The 23,669-nt window shown below is 43.4% G+C and overlaps 1 protein-coding gene across 2 annotated transcripts; it reads right to left on the reverse strand.

Annotated features, from left to right (window-relative positions):
- Positions 1–1,122: 1,122 nt before the first annotated feature.
- LOC147005831 (sodium/nucleoside cotransporter 2-like) lies at positions 1,123–23,106 on the reverse strand. Of its 2 annotated transcripts, none has more exons than XM_085834510.1 (18): positions 22,934–23,106; positions 22,277–22,370; positions 22,076–22,167; positions 14,807–14,901; positions 13,836–14,019; positions 11,858–11,999; positions 10,785–10,898; positions 10,308–10,385; positions 9,850–9,930; positions 9,350–9,430; positions 7,245–7,370; positions 7,034–7,164; positions 6,453–6,621; positions 6,097–6,294; positions 5,455–5,536; positions 4,101–4,199; positions 3,804–3,915; positions 1,123–1,685 (listed from the first exon to the last, which is right to left on the reverse strand). In XM_085834510.1, exons 2-18 carry the CDS (start codon positions 22,355–22,357, stop codon positions 1,568–1,570), a joined length of 1,983 nt encoding a protein of 660 aa, XP_085690636.1. In that variant the 5' UTR covers positions 22,358–22,370; positions 22,934–23,106; the 3' UTR covers positions 1,123–1,567. The 2 variants fall into 2 exon arrangements, with proteins under 2 accessions (XP_085690636.1, XP_085690635.1); XM_085834509.1 differs by having other exon boundaries at positions 22,277–22,373.
- Positions 23,107–23,669: the final 563 nt, after the last annotated feature.

The raw sequence follows: 23,669 nt of genomic DNA on the forward strand, positions 1-23,669 counted from the left end.
TGACCCAATCATGCCAAGGTATATTGGACACCCAGCCTCTCTGTGATCCCTGGCTGCTCTGGGTAACTCCGTGGAAGCACTGCTGTCTATGGCACTACCTCTGCCACCCCCTCCACTGGACAGCTCCTGGGTTCCTTAGCATGGCACCCGCACCAGACCATAAATCCAGCAGAGTCTCTTGCATTTTTATTTTGTTTTTCCTTCTGGTTTGTTGAACAAGACAAGGTCTCTCTCTGTAGCCCAGGCTGTCCCGAAGCTCACCCTGTGGACCAATCTGACCTCAAACTCACAGAGATTCAAGGCATACGTCACCCACACTTGGCCCCTTACTGAGGAGCTGAAGCCAAGAATAGTGAGGTGCTGGAGAGACAGTTAAGTAGCCCTGGTGTGAGTGCTGTAGTGAGGGTGCGGGAGTGACAGAGTTAAGTAGCCCTGGTGTGAGTGCCCCTTACCCATTTCTGTTGAGAGAAATCCTCCTGAGGTCTAACTCAGGCTATCTGGCCAGCTTTTTATAGGGTAATTTTATGGATGGTACAAAACTATTTAAAGGATTCTAGATAAACCTGAAGTGCAGGTAACTGGCACTGAATGAGAATACCAAATCAAAATCAGAGCCTGGTAACTTATGGATATCCCTTAGGATTGTATGTACTGGGGCTTACAAGATGGTTCAGTGGTTACGTGTGTACTGTTCCCGCAGCAGACAGGAGTGCAGTCTCCAACATGCATGTTGGTTGTCTCAGGACCACCTGTACTTCCAGGTCCAGGTGACCCCCACATCAGGGCTCCTCTGGCACCTGTACTCACACGCACACCCCCACAGACACACAGACACACACACAATTTTTAAAAATGCTTACTTTAAAAAAAAAAAAAAAAAAAACTTTATTGCCCAGCAGTGGTGGCGCATGCCTTTAATCCCAGCACTTGGGAGGCAGAGGCAGGCAGATTTCTGAGTTCGAGACCAGCCTGGTCTACAGAGTGAGTTCCAGGACAGCCAGGGCTACACAGAGAAACTTTGTCTTGAAGAAAACAACAACAAAAACAAAACAAAACAAAAAACACTTTATTACAAGAATCATTTTTATTTCTTTATGAAAATAAAAGAAGCTCTTGTTTTTATAAGTCTTTGGCAATACAAAAAGAATGTGTGTCTTTAAATTCACACGTTTCCAATATAACTTTAAAAATATCGCCCCTCACCTCCACCCCTGCATGAGGACATGTCATGTTTGGGCCAGGCTTGACTTGAATCTAGGGTAATCCCCTTAGCTGTGAACCTACAGGTAAGAGACCACCATTCCCAAGTTAAAACTAAGCATCTACTTTGATTTCCCCACTCTCCCCACTCTAGGCCTGGCCCGGGGTTGAACCTGGATCTTAGCCCTCAGCATACATATTTTCCCCTCAGCTACATTCCCACCATACTTTGGCACAAGAGGGTCTATAATGAATTTCATGTCTTTGTGGAGTTTAGTGGGGTTCTCAGAGAATAGGAAGTACATGAAAATGTATTTGGTAATATGAATCTGTTCTATGAGAACTGTCTTGCAGCGGCCCACCAGCCTCATGCACACACAGTGCTGGTATAGAGGTCACAGCAGCTAGCAAGATTCCTGAGGCTGGACACGTTGTCTTGCCAGGGGCCTGAGAAAGAAGGCATGTTGGTGCTGTTCAGCGAAGTACTGAAATGATAAAACCAGATACACACGGGTCAGACACAAACAAAGCAGCATAATTGACAAGTTTTCCAAGTAACTGAGAACAAACCTACTGTGCGTAGATCTGTTGTCATAACCAGGACATGACATCCAACTGAACGAGCTTGGCTCCTCACGCTTTAGTCGATGCTAGAACGGAACCCTGACCATTGTCTGCCCAGTGCCCAGCTCCTAACCTCAGGTCAGTTACAAATGTCTGGCATTTCCAAACAGTTGAGAAAAAATTAGACCTTATACATGATCCAGAATTTAATTTAATAAAAAAAAAGCTGATAACTAGGGTCACTTTCTTCTTGAGAAAGAAATACTGTTTGTACTTCATTGCTACAAATTAATTAGACAAAGTTATTTCTATTTTTCTCGATTTTTTGATTTTCATTTTATTCAAACTGAAACAGAATTATGTCACTTCTCTCCATCATTTTCCTCCCTCCAGCCCCTTCCATTTATCCTCCCTCAAATCCCTCCCATAATATCCTCTACTCTCAAGTTAATATCCAATTTTTTATAGACATATGAACAGACAGACAGAAAGAAAGACAGATCCAGCTATTATTTTTCTCAGATTCTATGTCCATGTGCAGGTGTGGGTGTGTGCATGTGAGGGCAGGTGCCTGCAGAGGACTTAAGCATGGGAACTAGAGATGGAGGTGGTTGGAAGTCCCGTGTGCTTGGGGAAATAGAACTCAGGCCGTCCCAGACAGCACCCTGTTAGTCCCCCTGCAAGAGCTGCATCTGAACAACTACTTGAGCCAAACTCTAGCTGACTTGTGAGTGGATTTATATGATATTTTCAGCCCCTGAAAACATTTCTTTGGGTTTCTAAATGCCAATGATTCTTTGAGTATGTCTTTAGAAAATCCACTGAGAATATACACATTAGAACTCTACCAGACAAACAATCTAGCCACTTTATAAATTCTGCTTTAACAATAAATGAAATTTGCAATTCGCTTACTTTTACTTTGTTTCTTAACCTGTTCTACAACTAACATCTGATTAAGAACAGGGACGCATCAAGGACATACACTTCACCTCCTAATCGGGCTCCAGCTCTGACCTCTCTCCAGAGCCTCAGACTCCAGTTGACTTGTGACTCACTTTATATGCTAGTCACTCAGGTACCTCCAAATTAACATATCCAGAACCGGAAGAGGCCATGCCTTTAGCCTTCACTCCTATTTCTTGTTCCTCCTTGTGATGGACACACAGACCCAAGTCAGAAAAGACCATTATTTCTCCTCTTCACCCTGGGCCTTTCTCCTATGCAGTTGAGGGTCAGTCCTATCGACTCTCCCTTGTGTGGTGCCTGTATCTGGTCAGTGTCTCACTCTCTTGCTAAGACTGTTACACTGATGCTTTTGCTCTCCTGTTATCACCCTTCTGTAAAGCACAGCTAACCATGCTGAGGTCCAGAATCCTGCAGGTCAAAATTGGACTCCTCGAGGTGCTCATGCAAGGCCTTTCTATAACAGTTCAGTCCAGCTTCCTAGAGCTCTCCCCACTCACCTGCAGGCCACTACCAGCATGCACCTTTTTGGCTTTTACAACAGCAAATATTCTACTTCCTCATTTCTTCTATGTGTCCCAAAACTGATTCCTTGGGCTCAGTGATAGGTTCCTTTCATATTCTAGAACATAGTAAACAAGGTAACCTTCACACTATCTGAACTCAAGGTTATCTTTTCAATTTAAAATCTGTCTTCTCCTGGTCTGCTTTATTTCTATCTGGAAAAAAAAATCTGAGTTTTATACAACTGTAAAATCATCACATGTCGACCACATACATTTCAGTCACAATAAACACAGGAACTTCTTAACCAAGAGACCAAACTTCTTTCCCTTCTGCTACACAACACTAATAAATGGAACCTGCCACACACAGTAGGACTAATAATGAAGATAAAAACTACTAAGAGAAAAGAGTCCAGATTATCAATCACAAGCATCCATGTTGTGTCTCATACACTCCACACAGCTCTCACGACCCTGTACTCAAGACCTCCATCTCCCAACATCCAGAAGTTCCCTTATTATAAGAGGATATGCTAGGGGGGAGCAGGAACCCTGGTGGTTGCCTACCTCTGGAAAAGCTCTCTGCAGCACACATATGTCTCATATGTTCTATTGGTGAAATTTGTGTTTAGGAATGAGACACAGTCAGTTTCAGCGCCTCTGGGAACATAGAGGATTCCTGCATGGAGAAGATAATAGTTATTTAAAGAGACAGATTTGACACATGCAGTCCAAAGTTCTGTATTGCTTGGATGGGAGTTGGTAACGCCATAGACTAGGTGTCTGTGGGGTGGATGGTTAGTTAAATAAACATTCTGAGAGAGATCCTGTAGTCTCTGCCAGAGATGATGCTTAGGCACCTACCTGCCATGCAGGCACTGATAAAGGAAACACAGGCACCTGTGAAGAGGGCCCTGACCACAATCTTGCACAAGTCACTCTTCCTCTGGGGTATCATGGATGCTGTAGACAACAAAGAAAGCAATTGATGTCTTCCTCACACAGCAAGGAGGTGTAGCCCATCAGTCCCCATTAGAAGAATTAAAAAAAAGAAAAACCAGGTCAGAAGACTAGTGTTCTTTGACCAACCACCTAAACCTGCTAAAGCTTCCTTAAGAGGTACATACATACATACATTAGTCTTGACACATAACTCAGACTACTCCTGGATCAAGGATTGTATATCTGACCCTCACCTCAGTGGTTCTGGAACCCATTCAAGATGAATCTGAATCAAGCAGGGCTCTGAGCTGCTCAAGCAGGCACAGATGCCTATGTCAGCCAGCTGAGATCTACACCATTAAGTCCAGAGTGGAATTACATGTAGAATTTGAGCCACAGGACTGAAGAGGACAGCATCCATCTCACCTCAGCCCAGAGTCACAACTATCACGTGACAGACATACAGCAATGTGCATGAGTGCTTTGCAGAGAGGAAAAAGATAAACGAAAAGGAAACTGTTTCACCTGCTTCATTAGCTATCAGTGACATAAATTTAGTGAATCTACCCCAGAGTATGATTGTTATACACAGCATTTTAACACACTCTTTTCATATTATATTTCTTTTTAGATACATTTGTAACGTGGTTCTTCCAAGTGCTCAGCTCAGGATACTGAAGCACACATACACACAGAGAGACACACAAACACATCCACAGATACCCAACACAAACACAGCCCACCAAGACCACCACCCCTCTCCTGGTATTCGTGCAACCATCACCCACAGTCAGCACCCTGAATACCTCTGCTTCATGTACTAACTACTCCTCTGTACTCCAGGACTCTCAGCTTTTGCCCGACAAGGTGTGATGCTCACTGACTCCACTTATCTGCTTTGTCTCCTGTTTTCATTTATCTTTTTAAAATTCCTGTGCAAATATCACTCTTATAAAAGAAAAAACTGTTGGGAAGATTAATTTCAGAAAGAACTTTTGGCAGTTGAACAGCAAGATAGAAATATAATGTTCATAACTTCTTCCTTATAATGAAACTAAAAATAAAACCTGTTTGTGCCTTGGCAGAAAGGAGAGCAGGCAGATGAAGCATTGCTTGTAAAGGATATACCATAGTGAGCTGACTGCATTAGCTCTGAGCTACATGTGGCCTGCGAGGTCCACTTCGTTCCAGATTCTCTATCTAGCCTCAGCTGTGCAGTGAGCAAAGGCTGGATCTGCCTGGCACGTTGAGAACCTGGGGAAATTGAACAACTCACTCAAGCCTCCCAGTGTGATTCCTATGGAACTAAGATTGGCAAATCCACAGAGGGAAAATGTTGTAATGATTTCAGCTTTCACCTAGAGGGGAGAAAACAAGTAGATAAATTTAGTCCTTGTGTGTCTCAGAACCATATTAGAAGTTCCAAGGCACACCAAATCTTTCTTACAGTATTCTAAAGAATGCACAAAAGATACTCAGAAAACAACCAGCCCCTGACTTACAACCACTGTGATGATATGGTAATACCACCAGACTCCTTGTCCAGCTGGGTTCTTATTAAAGATACAGAGAAAATGACCTAGAGATGCTAAGAGAGCAGCAAGAAAGATTGTTTCATAGAGGTTTGAATGTGTAGATAAAGGGTCATCAGGACATCTAGGAGAAGATATGTTCTTTGGACTGTCCTAGTGTCAGGAAGCAACAATTATCTCATAGATCAAAGTTGGGTCAGAATTCAGGAGAGAACTAACACAGAGACATGGAACAGAAGCTTGGGTCCTGGCAAATGTGCTTCTGCTTGTCTCATGGTTAGGCTGGGACACTGAGAAACATTTGCAAGCCCACAATGTTTGTGTGGCACCCTTAGATATGCCTGGCCCAAACCTCTCGCTCTGTAATTCGCTGGATTGTCACTTACAGAAATCCACTGTTTCTCGCCATTGATCCACTCTTCTACTCCAGAGAGACGTTTGTTCTTGTACTGAGACAGTTGTTGGTAGGCCACAAATTCATTTATGAAGAATTTGACTCCCACTATCTCAGCCACCAGTGGGCAGTCTGCCCACTGTACACCCATCATGAAAACCATGGGCCTTAGGACATAGGAGCAGATGACCTAAGAAAGAAGGGAAAGGAAGAGTAGACAACAGAAGTCAGGCACCAGGAGCCACTCCAGACGCTTAGCCGCCTCTCCTTCCTCTACCCTCTTCTCCTCCTCGGGCTTTCAGCTTACTGAGGGTCAGGAAAATATGCCCAACACAGATAAGCCTTTACCTGGAAACTGAGTCCATGGATATCCACCATTTCCCCCAGCCAGGAGAGGGTAGCATTGATGAAGGCCAATACAGCCAGAAAGGCAATCAGGTTGGCTGCCACATTAGCAACAAGGCTTATGGCATCTGTGGCTCCATTGCTTGCAGCTTCCAGGATGTTCCTCTCTTCCCTGTGGTTATTGGGCACAGAGAAAGAATATGCTATCTACAGTAATCTCAGCTCCTCAGAGAGGAGAAGCTCTATAGACCCTAAAATGGAAGAAATGGGTAGCCAGCCATTGTGAGGGGTGGTGGGAATCCTCAGTAATTATAATAGAGGAGATTAATCTGAAGTGATTCAGATGTTATTGCATGAAAGTTTGATGCCAAGGACATAGAATATTTGTATATTATCTCACTAATGCTAGGTGGGAAGCTTTGGTCCAAACAAACAAAAACTGAAAATGATTAGCTGGAAGCAGGGATAGCAAAAGGGGACATGGAGTGACAGACCTTCTTCCTTTGGGGAAGCTGGAAGTCTCTAGCACCCTGAGCTTCTTCCTGTAGCCCAGCTTACCATCTCCTGAACTGTCCCCAGCTCACCCTCGAGGCAGCTTCAGTCCCTCCTTGCTCTTGAACTTGGACTCTTCGACTTCTGGATATACCAGTTTGGATAAGGCAAGTGCACAAGGGGCAGCCATCACTGAGGCAGAAATCAAGGATGATGCGTCAATCTGTAAAGCCAGATGGGATTAGCACCACTGTGGGGCTCAACATGAGTGCACCATGAGCAATTATGTTGACTGTGCCTCACCCCAAAGGATATGAAGGCTCCCAACACTGTGCCTGCTATGGTAGCAAAGCCTCCAGTCATGACTGCATGGATTTCAGAGATGGTCATGTCTGCAAGGTAGGGACGGATGAGCAGAGGCGCCTCTGTCTAAAAACAAAGAAAAATAGTCACACACCAAGAAGGTATCACTCCCCAAGTCAAAGTGCTTATCCCAGACAGAGAATGGACCTATCAGATACATGCCCTTCCAGTCAGTGGACAAAAACCTGCCCAACCATCTCCATGAGGGCCTGTTTTCACATCTTCCTCTAGCATATTATAGAATACTGTAGACAACTGGTGTCATTTACTTTGTTTGTGGTGTCTAAGTCCATGAGCTTAGTGAGTAAATTGTAGAGTACAGTTCCATTGCTGACCACACACTAGATGTCTACAGAACATGTATTAAAGGAACTGAAAATAGCTTATCTAAGCTAATGCTGTATGAAATAATAAGAAAATAATGTCAAGCCAGCAACAAAGTTCAGCCTGGAGACCTGATATCAATATCTAGAACTCACACCGGTAGATAGAAGCAAAGAAAAACCCAGCATCCACAAGTTATCCTCTGACCTCCATATGAGAGCCATGATACATGACTACTTATACACATACAGAAAGAGAGAGAGAGAGAGAGAGAGAGAGAGAGAGAGAGAGAGAGAGAGAGAGAGAGAGAGGAAGAGAAGAGAAGAGAAGAGAAGAGAAGAGAAGAGAAGAGAAGAGAAGAGAAGAGAAGAGAAGAGAAGAGAAGAGAGATGAGAGAGGAAGAGAGAGTCATTAAACAAAATATAATTTGAAATGTCTGTAATTTTTTATTAATTAGGAAGATTCAAGGAGGAAATGACCTAGCCTTAATCTATGAGGTCATGTATCCTTTAATGAGTGTCAGCAAAACGATGGATTAGCTTAGTAGAGTATTAAGGCAAGGCTCCTGCTCTTAGATGATTAGGTCTAGCTGGAAAAGTTCAACTGATTATAGATAATTTTAGCAAAATGTAAGGTCATGATAAAAGAATACAAAAGTACTCTGAAAACAGATCAAAAGCAGATAAACAGCCCAAGGCTTTGAGAGAAAAAGACCCCAATTGTTAACGTCTTACTCATTTGAACAACTACTAATGTTGATTTGACCAGTCAATGGCATAGATTTAACACTGAAATGGTTAATGTTGATTATCAGTAATTGATAGAATCTCCTAAAAATGACTCTAGGGATGCCTGTGAGCGGTTATCTTGATAGGTCAGCCTGTGAGAGATTATTTTAATTAGATTAAAGCAGAAAGACCCATTCTAAAAGTGGTTAGGACATTTCCTAGGCTTGGGTCCTAGGTGCTGGGCACAAGCATCAGTGGCCTTAAGCTCCTGTCACTAAGCTCTTCCCAACAGGATGGCTGTACTCTCAAGCTGTGAGTCAAAATGAATCCTTTTTCTCTTAATACACCTTTTATTCAAGGTATTTGATCAGAGCAAAAGAGAAAGACATCTATTCCACACAAACACATGCTCTTCCACACAGATGGATGCACTGAGAAAGATGCTGTGTGAAGAACAGTCCTGATAGTCGTGAGCAAGACAAGCCATTGCCTCCTCAGAGACCTCAGAAAAATCACGGTGAATCACAGCAAGAAACCAGAGGTATCCAACTATCCTTCCCAACTCCTGAGGGGGATAAGGCTTAGACTAGGACATTCCCCTATATAAGAAGCTGGATAGTGTGTCTGGACTGTGCATTAGGCATCGAGTTCTCCTTGACGCTCTGAGGATTCTTTCCTAAAGACTGACTGCCCCGTGGTCTCCATTTATCTGCTTTCCATAAGAAAAATGAGCTTTTCAAGCCATGTGATGACACATACGTATATGTTCAGCACTTGAGATGGGGGAAGCAGGAAAATAAAGAATTCAAGTTCAACCTCAACTACATAGTGAGTATGAGGTCAGCCTGGACTACATGAGACCCTGTCTTAGAAAAACAGGAAGGAAGGAGGTTGGGAGGGACAGGAGAGAGAAAATCCTCTTTCCAAATTTGTTCTCTGCCAAACTCTCAGTTCTTGAGAGATTAGAAAAACAGAAGGCTCCAGGGTACTTACCATCCCCACAAAGATGTTTCCTGCCACGGCCAGGGTCTCTGCAGCAGTGGTACCCATGGTAATTTGCAGGAACCAAGCAACCTACAAGAAACCAGACACATAAATCTTCAACATTAGCAGGAGTCTTGGATAGTGTCCAACAAAACCCCTCCCTGCTATTCCACTTAGTGTTAAAGAAACTGAAGCCTGGAGAAATAGTGTGGCCCAAAGTAACAGAACAAATTGCAAACATATTAGCCAGAGCTCAGGCCTTGGGGCTTCTAGCACAAGCAAATTCAACCCAGTATGAAAGAGCTTCTTACCATGTTCTGCCTCCAGCCTATCTCAGGCCTGGGTGATCCTTTGATACCAGGATGCTTCAGAGAGATTGCCTTTTCAAATTGGTTCTGATTCTCCATATCCTATGTATTTACTTTCTTCCCCAACATGTAAGTAAAAACTCATTCATCCCCCTGAAAATTTCAAGCTGAAGGTTCTTTTGTGGAAACCAAATGCCTCACCTTCTGAATCACCCACTGCACAAGGCCCAGGTAGTAAAGAATAGACATCACGCATCCAAAGAAAATGATGATTGGCAGAGACTACAACAAGAACGGAGGCAGCGTGTGAGAGATTGTACTGTGTGTGCTCAGTGTGTCATGAGCTAGGTCTTGCAGGCTTCTAAACAGAGCTCTGGGAATGCCCAGGGAATTGGATGCAGTGTAGTTTAGGGATAAACTCAGAATGCACTGCAGCCTATCAACCTATTAGCATTAAACACAGAATATTTCCCAAGTCTTTCCCCACACCCGACTTTAAACCAATTTCATAATGGTAAGGATCATGGGGAAAGAGCAGACTCCTCTCCGGGATCAAGTTGGTAAATGCTTTCTGGTCTCGTGAACACACACATGGTCCCCATCTCTATTCCCCTGTCCTTGACTGACATTGTCATCCCTGCCCACAAAACAGGTAGTACCTGAAAAGCAAAAACATTTTGGACCAGTGTATCACCAAAAACAAAACTGGATCCTTCCACAGTATAAGCCAGGAAAATCTGAAGTGGGAAGAAAAGCGAGGAGAGTTAGGACAGGTGGGCCACAGAGGAAGATGGGATCTGACTCAGGTGTGACCACCTGTGTGCCGTGTCCCAAAAGTTGGCCATGAAATGAGAGACTCAGCAAATCACTTCTCTACACTTACATTCTCACCTGAACCCCATTACTCCCACTCTTTCTTTATCCGACCACATTCTGTATACTACCTGAACCCCACTATTCTCTCTACCCAAATGGATTCCGTATTCTCACCTGAACCCCATTACTCTCTCTCTCTTTACCTGACCAGATTCTCCCATACCATCATTAAGGTGTAGTTCCAAAGCCCCCTGCTTCCCTCAAATCAACCATCTCTGGGTTCCTGGTAAAGAAAAACTCTGACATTCAACTCCCTGTACCTGGATCTGATCTCCCAGCCATTGAAATGCATTAAATCCAGGTTCAGTTCTGATGACTAAAATCCCAAAGATGAACTGAAGGCCCAGGCCCCAAAACACTGTCCTCCAGCACACCTGGAACCAAAAAGAAAATATTCCAGCATGAGTTACAAACCTTGCTCAGCCATTGCCTAATTCAACCATGTGCTGGGAGTGGGGCTAAGTGAGGGTGGTAACAGTCTCAGACAACATAGCTGTGCTGGCTAGTTTTATGTCAACTTGACACAAACTAAAGTCATCTAAGGAGAAGTAATCTCAATTGAGAAATGCCTCCATAAGATTGGTTTGGAAACAAGACTGTATGGCATTCTTAATTAGATGGAAAAGGGCCCAGTCTATTGTGAGTGATGCCACCCCTGGGCTGGTGGTCCTGGGTTCTATGAGAAAGCACGTGATCAAGCCGTGTTGAGCAAGACAGTCAGCAGCACCCCTCCATTGCATCTGCCCTGTTTGAGTTCCTGTTCTGACTTCCTCCGATGATGAACAGTGATGGGAAAACATAAGACAAATAAAACCCTTTCCTCTCCAAGTCGCTCTCAGCCATGGAGTTCCACCACAAAAATAGCATAGAAAAAGTATGCTGATATTGTGCATAGGCAAATATGTCCATACTGATTTTTAAAATAAGTTACATTACAGTAAAGACACATACATGCAAATAGAGTCTGCAAACATCATTCCTGCACAATGCTATATGATTCTCTGCAATGATTTGTTTTCTTCCTTCCTCCCTCCCTTCCTCCCTTCCTTCCTTTCTTTCTCCTTCTTTCTTTCTTTCTTCCTTCCTTTCTTTCTATTTGATTTTATTTTTCTTTAATGCTGACTAGATTCATATATACCACAGTAACAATTAACAGACCAAATGTCTCTAAAAGCTTTCAAACTTGCATAGAAAAAACCTGTCAGAGGAAGATTCCAGAAAATATTGGTTATCTCTGTCTTTATCGTGAGTACCTGGCATGGGCACTTTACAATCTCTACATAGCCCTTGCTGTGTGTTTCTATGCCCAACTTAAACCCTCCCCCAAACTCACCGCGCTGTGGTGTTTGGAGCAGGCAAAGAGGATGAGGATGAACATACAGATTCCTGCAAAGGAGATCAGCTGCTCTGGCCTTTGAGCTGTGTCAAGAGCCAGCCAGAGGATGAGGCCAACAACAGAGAGTCCTATGAACACCCTGGAGGAGGAATAACAACGCTCTGTCACCAACTCAGGTGATGAACAGCAGAGAAGCCCCTAGTCGGAGAATCCCTGAGATAACACAAGAGCTTATTCCTCATTAGTCAGAGATGGACCTTGAGAATCATCTGGTAGCTCCCTAGCTTCTGCTCCCCCCTCCCAATTTACATAAATAAGTGTCTGATCTGAGGATACAAACCACATGACTTCTCCTTTCTCATACAGACATATCAATAAAATGTGATGTACAGACTCATCCATGAAGGATGAAGGTGCTTCCAGTGACTAATCCAAATACTGAAAACAGAAGAAAATGATGAGCTGGTCCCCTGTGGATTGCTACTCCTTTTTTAACCACTCCAAAGGCTGGGATCAAATACACCATCTACGGACATACAGCCTTTACAACATAGACTAGAGGCTGCAGATATAGCTTAGCAGAGCATCACCTAGAAAGTACAAGACCCTGGGTCCAATCCCTAGCCTACCAAAATAAATAAGGAGTCAGTCATGTGTTGCAAACCTTAGGAAGAGGAGGCAGAAGGAATGTGATTTTAAGATTGGGATTTGGGATTGGAGAACTGGCTGAGCACCTGAAAATACTTATGCTTGTGGTGGACTCAGGATCAATTCCCAGCACCCACACGGTGGTTCACCAGCCATCTGTAACTCGAGCCCAAAGAGATCTAATGCGCTCTTCTGAACACAGTGGTTACCAGTCATGCATTTGTCATGCATGCATACATGCAGACAAAACACTCATACACATAGAATTGAAAAAACAGTTCATTTATGTTTATGAGCAAGTTTGTGCCTAGACTCTAAGAGTGTTTCTCAACCTGTGGGACAAGACCCCTTCAGGCACTCGTATATCAGATAACATACATATCAGATATTTACATTACAATAACATACATATCAGATATTTACATTACAATAACCATCATGTAATTATGATACATAACAGTGACAAAATTGCAATTAGGTTAGCAATGAAACCATTTTCTGGTTGGGGGTTACCACAGCATGAAGAACTTAATTTAGAGGTCACAGCATTAGGAAGGTTGACAGCCACTGCCCTAAAGGGCTATAAAGACAAAAGCCAGTAGAGGGGCTCTGGAGAACTAGAGGGGAAGGGGCTAAATCTCAGGGCAGGGAGAGGCAACCTGGCCTTTGCATAGGTAAGAGCCTGGAGGCCACTCATGAACTGTCAAAAGAAGATATTCAAGAGATGGTTTTGATGCTCAGCCATCTCTTGTCTAGGATGCACAAGGCCTTGGCTTAAATCCCCACCATTCCATGAACTGAGTGTGGTAGTGCATGTGTAATCCTGGCACTCAAGAGGTGGAGGCAGGAGGATCAGAAGTCCAGAGTCATCCTTTGTTACATCCTTGGCTACATAAAGAGTTCTGAGACCACCCTGGACAAGAGACCTTGTCTCATGATAAAGAAAAATAAAAGACAAGAAAGAGAAAGGGAGGGGAAAGGAAAGCCCTCATTGGTGAGTTACTCCATTGATGCGTTCACAATTTAAAGGACTGTTAGGAGGTAGAGGAAGCTATAGAAGCTGAGACCCAAGTGGTGGAGGTCAATTACTGGGACACCTTGTGCCAGGTCCCTTGCCCTACTGACGTCCTTGCCTCCTAGCCTCCATGATGTGAACAGTTTATTTCATCTGCTCACTTCCCACCATGATATTTCTACCCTATCAGCAGCCAACACTTATGGGGCTAAGTGACCATACGCTAAGCCTCTGAAACTGGGAGCCAGGACAGCTTTTGCATTGTTCTTAGGTATTTTGTGAACAGCAACAAAAGCTGATCGACACACTTACCGCTTTGCCCAAAGTTTCAGGTGGGTGTTTTTCAAGGGCTTCAAGCATCTTAGTGATTTTTTAGCAAAGAATTTTTTCAGAAAATGGCAAGCCAGGATGAAGATCACAAGACAGGTGATGACAAACAAGGCCAGTGCCCTCTGGAAGTTCAGGATGCAAGCTGCCAGGAAGTAGGCGGCATAAGCTGTGAAGAGAAGGGGAAGAGTGGGGGTCAGGAAGGCCGAACCCCCATGCAGAATGAAGCCATTCCTCTCTCCCCCTGTGAGAGTCTCACCCACTTCTGTTTAGCTGTTGTCCCCAATATCTGCATTAGATGTGGTTCACATCCACTGTCAGACTCTGGAATCAGGCATCTGTTCTTGAACTTGATTTTTACCTCAGCTAAGATGAGATGTCAAGTGATTAAACTTTTTCTACAGTAAAGCCATGTAAGGAGGCTGACACTAGGAGGAATAGCCACATGATGCTTCCCTTGGGACCTCAGATTCACCCCAAAGGATAATTTGTGATCTCATCATCCCAGCTACTCCTAATCAATGCTCCATATGCCCCTGACAGCATAAATAAACAAGGTTTTCTGTCTTTCAAAAATAGTGTATCACACTGATTTTAAGTATAAAGCAGTAAATGAGTTATGTATAAGGGCATCGTTCATAAATTCTACAGACATGAGCCCTGAATCAAATCCAAGCACCACAAAGGAGGTGAACTAAAAGATTTTTTTTTATTCTTAAAAATTTAGACCTGTCAAATAGTGTGGTTTTGAACTGTAGCTTATCTTTGGATTTCATTTATCCTTCTGGGTCTGAGGCAATAAATTATTTTTACCTTCAGGCAGTTAGATCTGTACCTCATAGAGCCTTTAGGTTAACTTATGAGTACGATTAGTTTTCACCCAGCCATAGCCTTGACATAGTTGACAGTTGTGAAAATGCTCCTGCTTTCCCCTCCATGATTTCTCATGATCTCACCTAAACACAAGAGACCAAGCAGGATCTTTCTGAATAAATCAGCATGTCTTTCAAAGAAACTTCTCGCCTTGGTGAAAGGCTGAAGAATCCTCCTGCTGAGAAGCCAAAATTAAAATGCGAGCATTACTTCATCCAGTTTGTGCAATTCTTTGAACTCGATGGGTCAGGCAAAGTTTGTTCTTAGATAACAGAGAAAATTAATCAGATGCAGATGTTTGTAGTACTCCAACGAGGCCCCCAAAGGCCAGCTCTGACGTTTCACCTGTACATCAGGTCAGGAAGGCTGACTCCGCATGGAGTAGCTGTCATTGGTGATTTTCTACCACAGAAACGGATGATGTTCTGTGTTTATCCTAAGGACAGACATTGCTTGCCTTCTATATTCTGCCTGTCCTTCTTAGAGCCTATTCTATCACAGCACCCTAAGACCACACAAAGCTAGCACTTTGAGCAGTTCTTCATACTTTGGCAGATAGGAGAGAAAACAGCACTAACCTCAAGGGTCACTAGGTTGACAGGCCTGAGAGAAGATGCCCAGCAAGAACTACTCAAGACTGCTTTGTATAGTGTTTTCCATGTGTTTGGGCTCAAAGGAGTTGCGAATACTAACACTGATCCTCTAATAACCCTGGAGGTGCTGCTATTGCAATCTGAAAGCCAGGAAGCTGAGTAACTTTCCCAAAGTCACAGACATTGTCAAGAGGAGAGCTTGTCTCTGAGTAGCTTGGATCCTGAACCTAAACTCTCCATCATTGCCCCAGGCTGTGCCTTACCTGACCCCATTATCTGCCTTTGCCATCCTAAGTGTCCTTAGCACACTGAAGCTATGTGTGCAAAAACATCCCACTCCCACACTCTTGGAAGCTCCAGAGAAAGTGAACCCAGCTAGAAGTGACCTGTCTGACTATGGTGGTAAGGTATGATGCTTACCACTGGTGGGACCAACTGCTAAATGATCTGGGGTCTTGGTCCACACAGTATTGGGCTCCTTATTTATTGGTGCCTATCCCACTTAACTTACAGTTGAACCTGTTATAACCATAGGCCCTATATCCTTCCTTCTTCAGTCTCACCTCTCTCCCCTTATCTTCTGCAGGAAGTCTAACCCAGATTTGCCTCAACAGGGTGTACATGCTCAGATACAGGGAAGTAAAAGAGAGCGCAAAACTGTTATCACCCTTGGATTGTCTAAAACCATCACTTCAGTAGGATGTTTGAGATCTCAAGATCTCTGACACCATCTGTGCTCAGGGGAAAAGTAATGAGTCAGAAAGTTTACAGTGTCAGTACCTGACAGCAGTGATCCTCTAATAACCCTGGAGGTGGCTGTTCTTGCAGTCTGAACATCACTCACAAAGTACACAAAGCAATGCTCTCACTTTTGACTCTAGATTTCCCATGAGTTCCAGGTCTTTTGGTTGCTCCTCCAGGTCCTCACTGCACCCTGTTTAGATCCTGGGAGTTCAAACTGTGAGGATATACCACTGAACTCCAAACCCCTTGGATTGTCTCTTGAATTTCTGCCCATGGGACCTCACAAGAGCTCACAATACATCAAGTTCACGTCTAAGCAGGGAGGGATTCTGATCTGACTATACTACCGGGTTCTGTTGCACTATACCCTTCTAGTCTAGGAATAGATTGTGTTCACTGTTTCGAACCTTAGATCAAGTACCATCCTTCCCGTGACTCAGCTCTACTTCATAACATTTTCAAATGTCCATCTTTGTTTGTTATTGTTACGTGCATATTTGTGGAGGTGAGGATTGTGCATGCAGAGGCCAGAGGAAACCCCAGAGCTTATGGAGTTAACATCACAGATAGTTGTAAGCCACTGGACATGGTCTCTAGGAACTAATCCTGAGTCCTCTGAAAGAGCAGTGATGTACTTAACAACTGAGCCACCTCTCCAACTATTCTTTTTGTTTTTTCTTAATTCTATTTTTAGGTCAGTATTGGGCTTTATTATGGTATTTTCACACACCTGTCATTATACTTTATTTGCACATAATGGGCTCTTTATGAGTAAACTCTCTTCTGGTTATTCTAGTTTAAATATGCTCCCTGGGGCTGGAGAGATGGCTCAGAGATTAAGAGCACTAACTGCTCTTCTGAAGGTCCTGATTTCAAATCCCAGCAACTACATGGTGGCTCACAACCATCCTTAATGAGAGCTGATGCCCTCTTCTGGTGTGTCTGAAGACAGCTGCAGTGTACTTACATATAATAACTAAATAAATCTTTTTTAAAATAAATAAATAAGCTGGGCGGTGGTGGCGCACGCCTTTAATCCCAGCACTTGGGAGGCAGAGGCAGGCGGACTTCTGAGTTCAAGGCCAGCCTGGTCTACAAAGTGAGTTCCAGGACAGCCAGGGCTACACAGAGAAACCCTGTCTTGAAAAGACCAAAAATAAATAAATAAATAAAAATAAAAATAAATAAATAAACAAATAAATAAATATGCTACCTGTTTCCTAATTCACACAGTGAAGCTGGCTTAAAACTATGCCCAATTAAATACCTGTTGGGCAAAGCCACTGAAAAATGGAGGGGACATGCATGAGTCTAAGAGTCAATAGGAAGCACAGGCTTAGGGTTTCTCCTCCTCATCACAAACCACCATTTCCTGGGAAGTTCAAAGTACTTCAGAAATCATCTAAATATTTGCAAAATGCCATGAACAATGGAATCCTAGAAAACCAGGTTGGAACTGAGTATGAAAAAGAAAAAAAAAAAAAAAGATGGACTATACATCCAAATGAAAAAGAGAAAAAAAAATGCAAACTTTTAAACTAAACAAGCAGTCACAGAAGCACATACACAAGTCCCTGAACTCTGTATCTTGCCTGGTCCAGCATCTTGCTAACAGAATCAAGCTCTTACCTACATGATGGTATGGTTTGAGCAGTTGTATCAGTGCTATAAGTAGAAATTGAATTGAAATGTTTAACTGCTAAGTGAGTGAACACTGGCACTGTGCCTACCTGCAAGTGTTTGTATGGGAGGACAGCACTCTCACAGTTGAGAGCTATTCTATGCTAGCTCAAATGAATTATTCTTTTTACACAACTGGTTTTGAACTTAAGAGCTGGATAATCTAATTGCATAGCGAATAGAGAAATTTACAAAGCATCTGTCTTAGTCAGGGTTTCTATTTCTGCACAAACATGATGACCAAGAAGCAAGTTGGGGAGGAAAGGGTTTATTCAGCTTACTCTACCACATTGCTGTTCATCACTAAAGGAAGTCAGGACTGGAACTCAAGCAGGTCAGGAAGCAGGAGCTGATGCAGAGGCCAAGGAGGGATGTCCTTTACTGGCTTGCTTCCCCTGGCTTGCTCAGCCTGCTCTCTTATAGAACCCAAGACTACCAACCCAGAGATGGTCCCACCCACAAGGGGCCTTTCCCCCTTGATCACTAATTGAGGAAATGCCTTAGAGTTGGATCTTATGGAGGCATTTCCTCAACTGAAGCTCCTTTCTCTGTGATAACTCCAGCTGTGTCAAGTTGACACAAAACTAGCCAGTACAATTGACCCCTTGTCAACTTGACACACAAACACATCACCAGTAAGCCTCAACCCTTACATTCTTTTTAATCCCCAAGATCTAAATAACTTTAAACGTCCCACAGTTTTTACATATTCTTAAATTTTCAATTTCTTTAAAATATCCATCTCTTTTAAAATCCAAAATCTTTTTACAATTAAAAGTCTCTTAACTGTGGGCTCCACTAAAAGAGTTTCTTCCTTCAAGAGGGAAAATGTCAGGGCACAGTCACAATCAAAAGCAAAAATCAATCTCCAACCGTCCAATGTCTGGGATCCAACTCACGATCTTCTGGGCTCCTCCAAGGGCTTGGATCACTTCTCCAACCATGCCCTTTGTAGCACACGAGTCATCCTCTAGGCTCCAGATGCCTGTACTCCACTGCTACTGCTGCTCTTGGTGGTCATCTCATGGTACTGGCATCTCCAAAACACTGCATGACCCCTTCAGTCCTGGGCCGTCAATTGCAACTGAGGCTGCACCTTCACCATTGGCCTTCCATGGCCTCTTACAGTGCCGAGCCTCAGCTGCTCTGCATGACCCCTTCATGCCTTCAAAACCAGTACCACCTGGGTGACCCTTACACATTACCAAGTCCCACTGCAGCAGGAGTACAACCTTGGCTATCTCTGGAACACAGACTCTTTGTGCGTTCAGAAAACACTTCCCAGAAGATGTCACCTCAATGATGCTGGTCTCTTCTTAATCACTGCTAATTTCTTAGCTCCAGCTAACCAGCATCAATAGTCCCAGTAATGCAAAGTTTTTGCTTTAGTAGTTCTGGTATCTTGTTAATCACAGCTGATTCTTCAGCCCCAGATAACCAGAACTACAGAATCTTCACAATCAAAACAGCAATGGCCCTGAAAAGTCTTTAATCTTCCCTCTGAAATTTCACAACCCAGGCCTCCATCCTCTGCACTGTTCTCAACATTATCTTCCAAGCTCCTACACAGCATTCGACAGAGCTCTTAACACCGAATGGATCTTCTGGCCCAAAGTTCCAAAGTCCTTCCACAGTCCTCCCCAAAACATGGCCAGGCTGTCACAGGAATACCCCACTATGCTGGTACCAATTTGTCTTAGTCGGGGTTTCTATTCCTGCACAAACATGATGACCAAGAAGCAAGTTGGGGAGGAAAGGGTTTATTCAGCTTACTCTACCACATTGCTGTTCATCACTAAAGGAAGTCAGGACTGGAACTCAAGCAGGTCAGAAAGCAGGAGCTGATGCAGAGGCCAAGGACGGATGTTCTTTACTGGCTTGCTTCCCCTGGCTTGCTCAGCCTGCTCTCTTATAGAACCCAAGACTACCAGCACAGAGATGGTCCCACCCACAAGGGGCCTTTCACCCTTGATCACTAATTGAGGAAATGCCTTAGAGTTGGATCTTGTGGAGGCATTTCCTCAACTGAAGCTCCTTTCTCTGTGATAATTCCAGCTGTGTCAAGTTGACACAAAACTAGCCAGTACAGCATCCAAAGGAGAATGGCAACTGCATCTCAACACAAACAGAGGCTAATAACCAGTGTGTAAAGCCAAGAAAGGAGTAAGACAGGGCAAAGTCTATCAGAGAAGGCCAGCATGTTTAAATCAGAGGTGATAGCTATGAGGAACTGGAAATAGCTAGTTTTTTTTTTAATTATGTATTTTCCTCAATTACAATTCCAATGATATCCCAAAAGTCCCCCATAACCCCCCCACTCCCCTACCCACCCATTCTCACTTTTTGGCCCTGTTGTTCCCCTGTACTGGGGCATATAAAATTTGCATGTCAAATGGGCCTCTCTTTCCAGTGATGACCTACTAGGACATCTTTTGATAGAAATAGTTAGTTCTAAAGCATCTCACTCCAAATACAATGAGAGGACTAAACCAGAACATAGCCACTACCGAGTCTCAGTAGATGTGTTGTCTGGGAGAGGACTTTCCTCCACAAAACACCCACATCCTTGCTTGATACAGCCCTCACAGAAGATAGCCAGTATTTGATCTTTACTGTGTTGTGGAGAAGCAATACCAAAAGTCTAAAGAAACAAAGTACCAAGCTAGGTGTGGTGAGTCACAGCTGTATGCCCAGCTGAGCCCAGAAGAGTTTTGAGGCCAGCCAGAGTAAAAGAATAAGAATGTGCCAATAGATAGATACATACATACATAGATACATAGATAGATACATAAATACATAGGTTCATAAATACTAGATACATAGATAAACACATAGATAGATACATACATAAATAAGGACATAGACAGGCAGACATGAAGAACCTATACAGTGGGTTTTCCAACCTACTCTCAGCTGCTTCCTCCAGAACTCATCTCTCTTCAAGTGGGAGGTAGCATTTGTGCTGATAGACAGTAGAGTTTTCCAACGGAAGCTATTCTATGTCATGACTATGCCCCATGCCCATTTCAAGCTGAGCCCTTGGGTTTATTTCTCTTGCAAGGAAAATTATAGGTACTATTTGAATAACTGAGAAACAGGAGAATGAGGGCATAAGTCCCGCACCTATCACAGTGGATGACGAGCAAGGCATCTTCAGAAGGAGAGGAGAATAAGCCTGAGTGGGAAGTGGGAAGCTCTACTAGAATTTAAAGACTTCAGGCATGGGCTTGAAAGATGGCTCAGCGGTTAAGAGCACTGATTACTCTTCCAATGTTCCTGTGTTCAATACCCAGCAACCACATGGTGACACACAACCATCTATAATGGGGTCTGATGCCATCTTCTGTTGTTTCTGAAGAAGCAACAGTGCACTCACATACATTAAATAAAGAGTTCAAGTACTTGAGGATCATCAGTCCTGCTGGGTGTGACGGTGGAGATCTCAGATCAGCACACTAGTGTGCCAGTTGGTAATCATCCTTGGCAGGTAAGCAAAAAGTATTAATAACATTCATGTCTAAATTATGCTTAAGAGGAAAAAGTAACTTTGATGGGGGGAGGGTTGAAAGAGCATCCTACTGTACTTCCCAGGCTATTCTCACACTCATTAAGACCAGAATTCATCATCCTGTATCAGCCTTCAAGGTACAGAGTTAACAGATGTGTAACACTAGACCAACATGAAATTCCACCCACGTACTTAACAGCAAGAATTTAATCCCAGCCCTCAGGAGTTGGAGGGAAGAGCATATGAGTAAATCCAAGGGCACCCTAGCTTATAAATGAGTACCAAGCCAGCTATAACTATGTAGTAACATTTTATCAAAAAGCAGAGAAGAAAGAAAAAGAAGAGAACAGCAAAGATCCAAACCCAAACAAGAAAAACAAAAACAAACAAAAAACAAACAAACAAACCAGGACATTCCTGGGCCAAGTTCAGCAACGCCCTAAGCAGACTGACCATAGAATTTACATTATTGACTGTTAAACTGCTAACAAAAGGATGAAATTTTGTGTCTACAAAAATGAACAAGGTCCATTGTTCATCATAGTCGTGCTCAATCAATGTTAGACATTTACTGTTATTGCTGTTGCTATTCTTTTCTTAGTGTTGTCCCGGCAGGCACTGATGGTCTTGTCTAAGTCATGGGCTGACGTTCAGTTAATTTTATAAAATACACGTTTATGTAGTAACATGCAGTGATCCTGGTCCTGTCTGTGAGTTAAGCAATCTAAGAATGAGTAGCTTCGATCTGTTCTCAGTCACTTTTCTTCCCTGCCCCCCACCCCCAGGTTCTTGGTTGATAACTAAGCTGGAATCCAGAGCACCCTTACCTCCAGAGAGAGGAATGCCCCAAGCCATCCTCCAGGCTGTGCCTCTGTGTCACTTCCTCCAGTGTGTATCTTTGCTCAAGATTTCCGCCTTCCTACAAGAACAAGTAAATATGAGATCAGCCATGCAAATCCTATCAGGGGATCTAGAGACTGAGAAAGCGGGCAGAGCCACACAACACAGCAGCCACCATACTGAATTACCATGAGCTCGAGGCCTGGGTTCTCCATGCCATTCTCCACTGTGGCCTGGGAAACAGACTTTCTTCCCTCTGACTTCTCCATCTCCTGTTATCACCTGCTGAAAAACAAACTCAAGGCTAACGCTGGCTGATTTGCCATTCAGTCATGTGGGGCAAAGGAGAAGTTTTATGGCCATATCCTCTCAGAAAACAGCAAACTGACCTCTCTAAGAAGTCTGATGCTTCCATTAAGAATAAGAAGTAGAAAGATTGTGAACAGATTAATATGATAAATAACGAAAGGCAGAATTTGATTTCTTGTTGTAAATGATTATGGGAAAGAGGCAATATGACAGGCAAGAAGTGAAGGTCAGGGAGGAACTTTAATGAATCGTTGGGCCTCCCAGAGCCCCAGGACCTGGGTTGAAATATAACCCACTTACTCTCTCAAACCAAGGGTCAGAAAGCATTGTTCTTTATCTTTTTTTCTAGAGTAGAACTCACTGAGCTATGCAGAAAGGAACAAGAGAGAAGATAATAGCTGAGGAAGTCCTGGGTGCCCAGCATTGCTGGGGGGGTAGGGGGAACAAGAGATCAACAGATGGCTTTAGGTAGGGTTCTCCAAGGGAAAGACCACATAGAGTGAGTATATAAGAGAGGGCTTCCAAGAATGACTTACAGTGTGCTGGATGGGTCCACACAGCCCAGTCCAACAATGGCTGGAACCTGGGAGCTGTTCAGGTTACAAAGACAGATGCCTCAGCACTTCCAAACCTGGTGCCTTGAAGACTCCTGGAGAGCTACCGATCTTCAGTGTGCACTGGATCTCAGAGACACTGGAGTCTGATGTCAGTGACGATGCACAGCTGCAGCAATGATTAACACTGTCAACAGCAGGAAGTGAAGCAAATAGCAGAGTTTCCCTCACAAGACTTCCTTTTATGTAGGTGGTTACCACTGAAACGTGCCACGCACTCTAGGGGGAGGAGCTTCTTCGAAACGTGTTTCTTACTTGAGACTAATGTTATATAGTTATCTCACAACCAGTGAAAATGCACTGTATTTTCCTCAGAAAATTGGCAAGGTCCCTGGAGGAATGTGGTCTTTTAGTATCCTATGGCTTAACTATGATAAGATAAATTTAAGAACATTTAAGGACTGATAGCATCTCAGTCATTACATTACTGGATAAAGGAACACAAAAGGATTGAAAACACAGATATTTGCTTAATAAATGCATCTATCTTCTCAAACATAGTCTGGACACAATAGGGACAGAAACATTCTTGGCACTAACAATCCCCATTTCTATAACAGATTTCGTAGCCTTAGCTGGAGTTATGACTATCTTCTACACCCGTTCCCTAGTCCCTCCACCCTCAACAAGCACATCAGGGATTCTTGGTCCTTTACCT

The sequence above is a fragment of the Mus caroli genome, unplaced genomic scaffold (genome assembly GCF_978045245.1).
Source record: "Mus caroli unplaced genomic scaffold, Mus_caroli_1 scaffold_2, whole genome shotgun sequence".
NCBI lineage: Eukaryota > Metazoa > Chordata > Mammalia > Rodentia > Muridae > Mus > Mus caroli.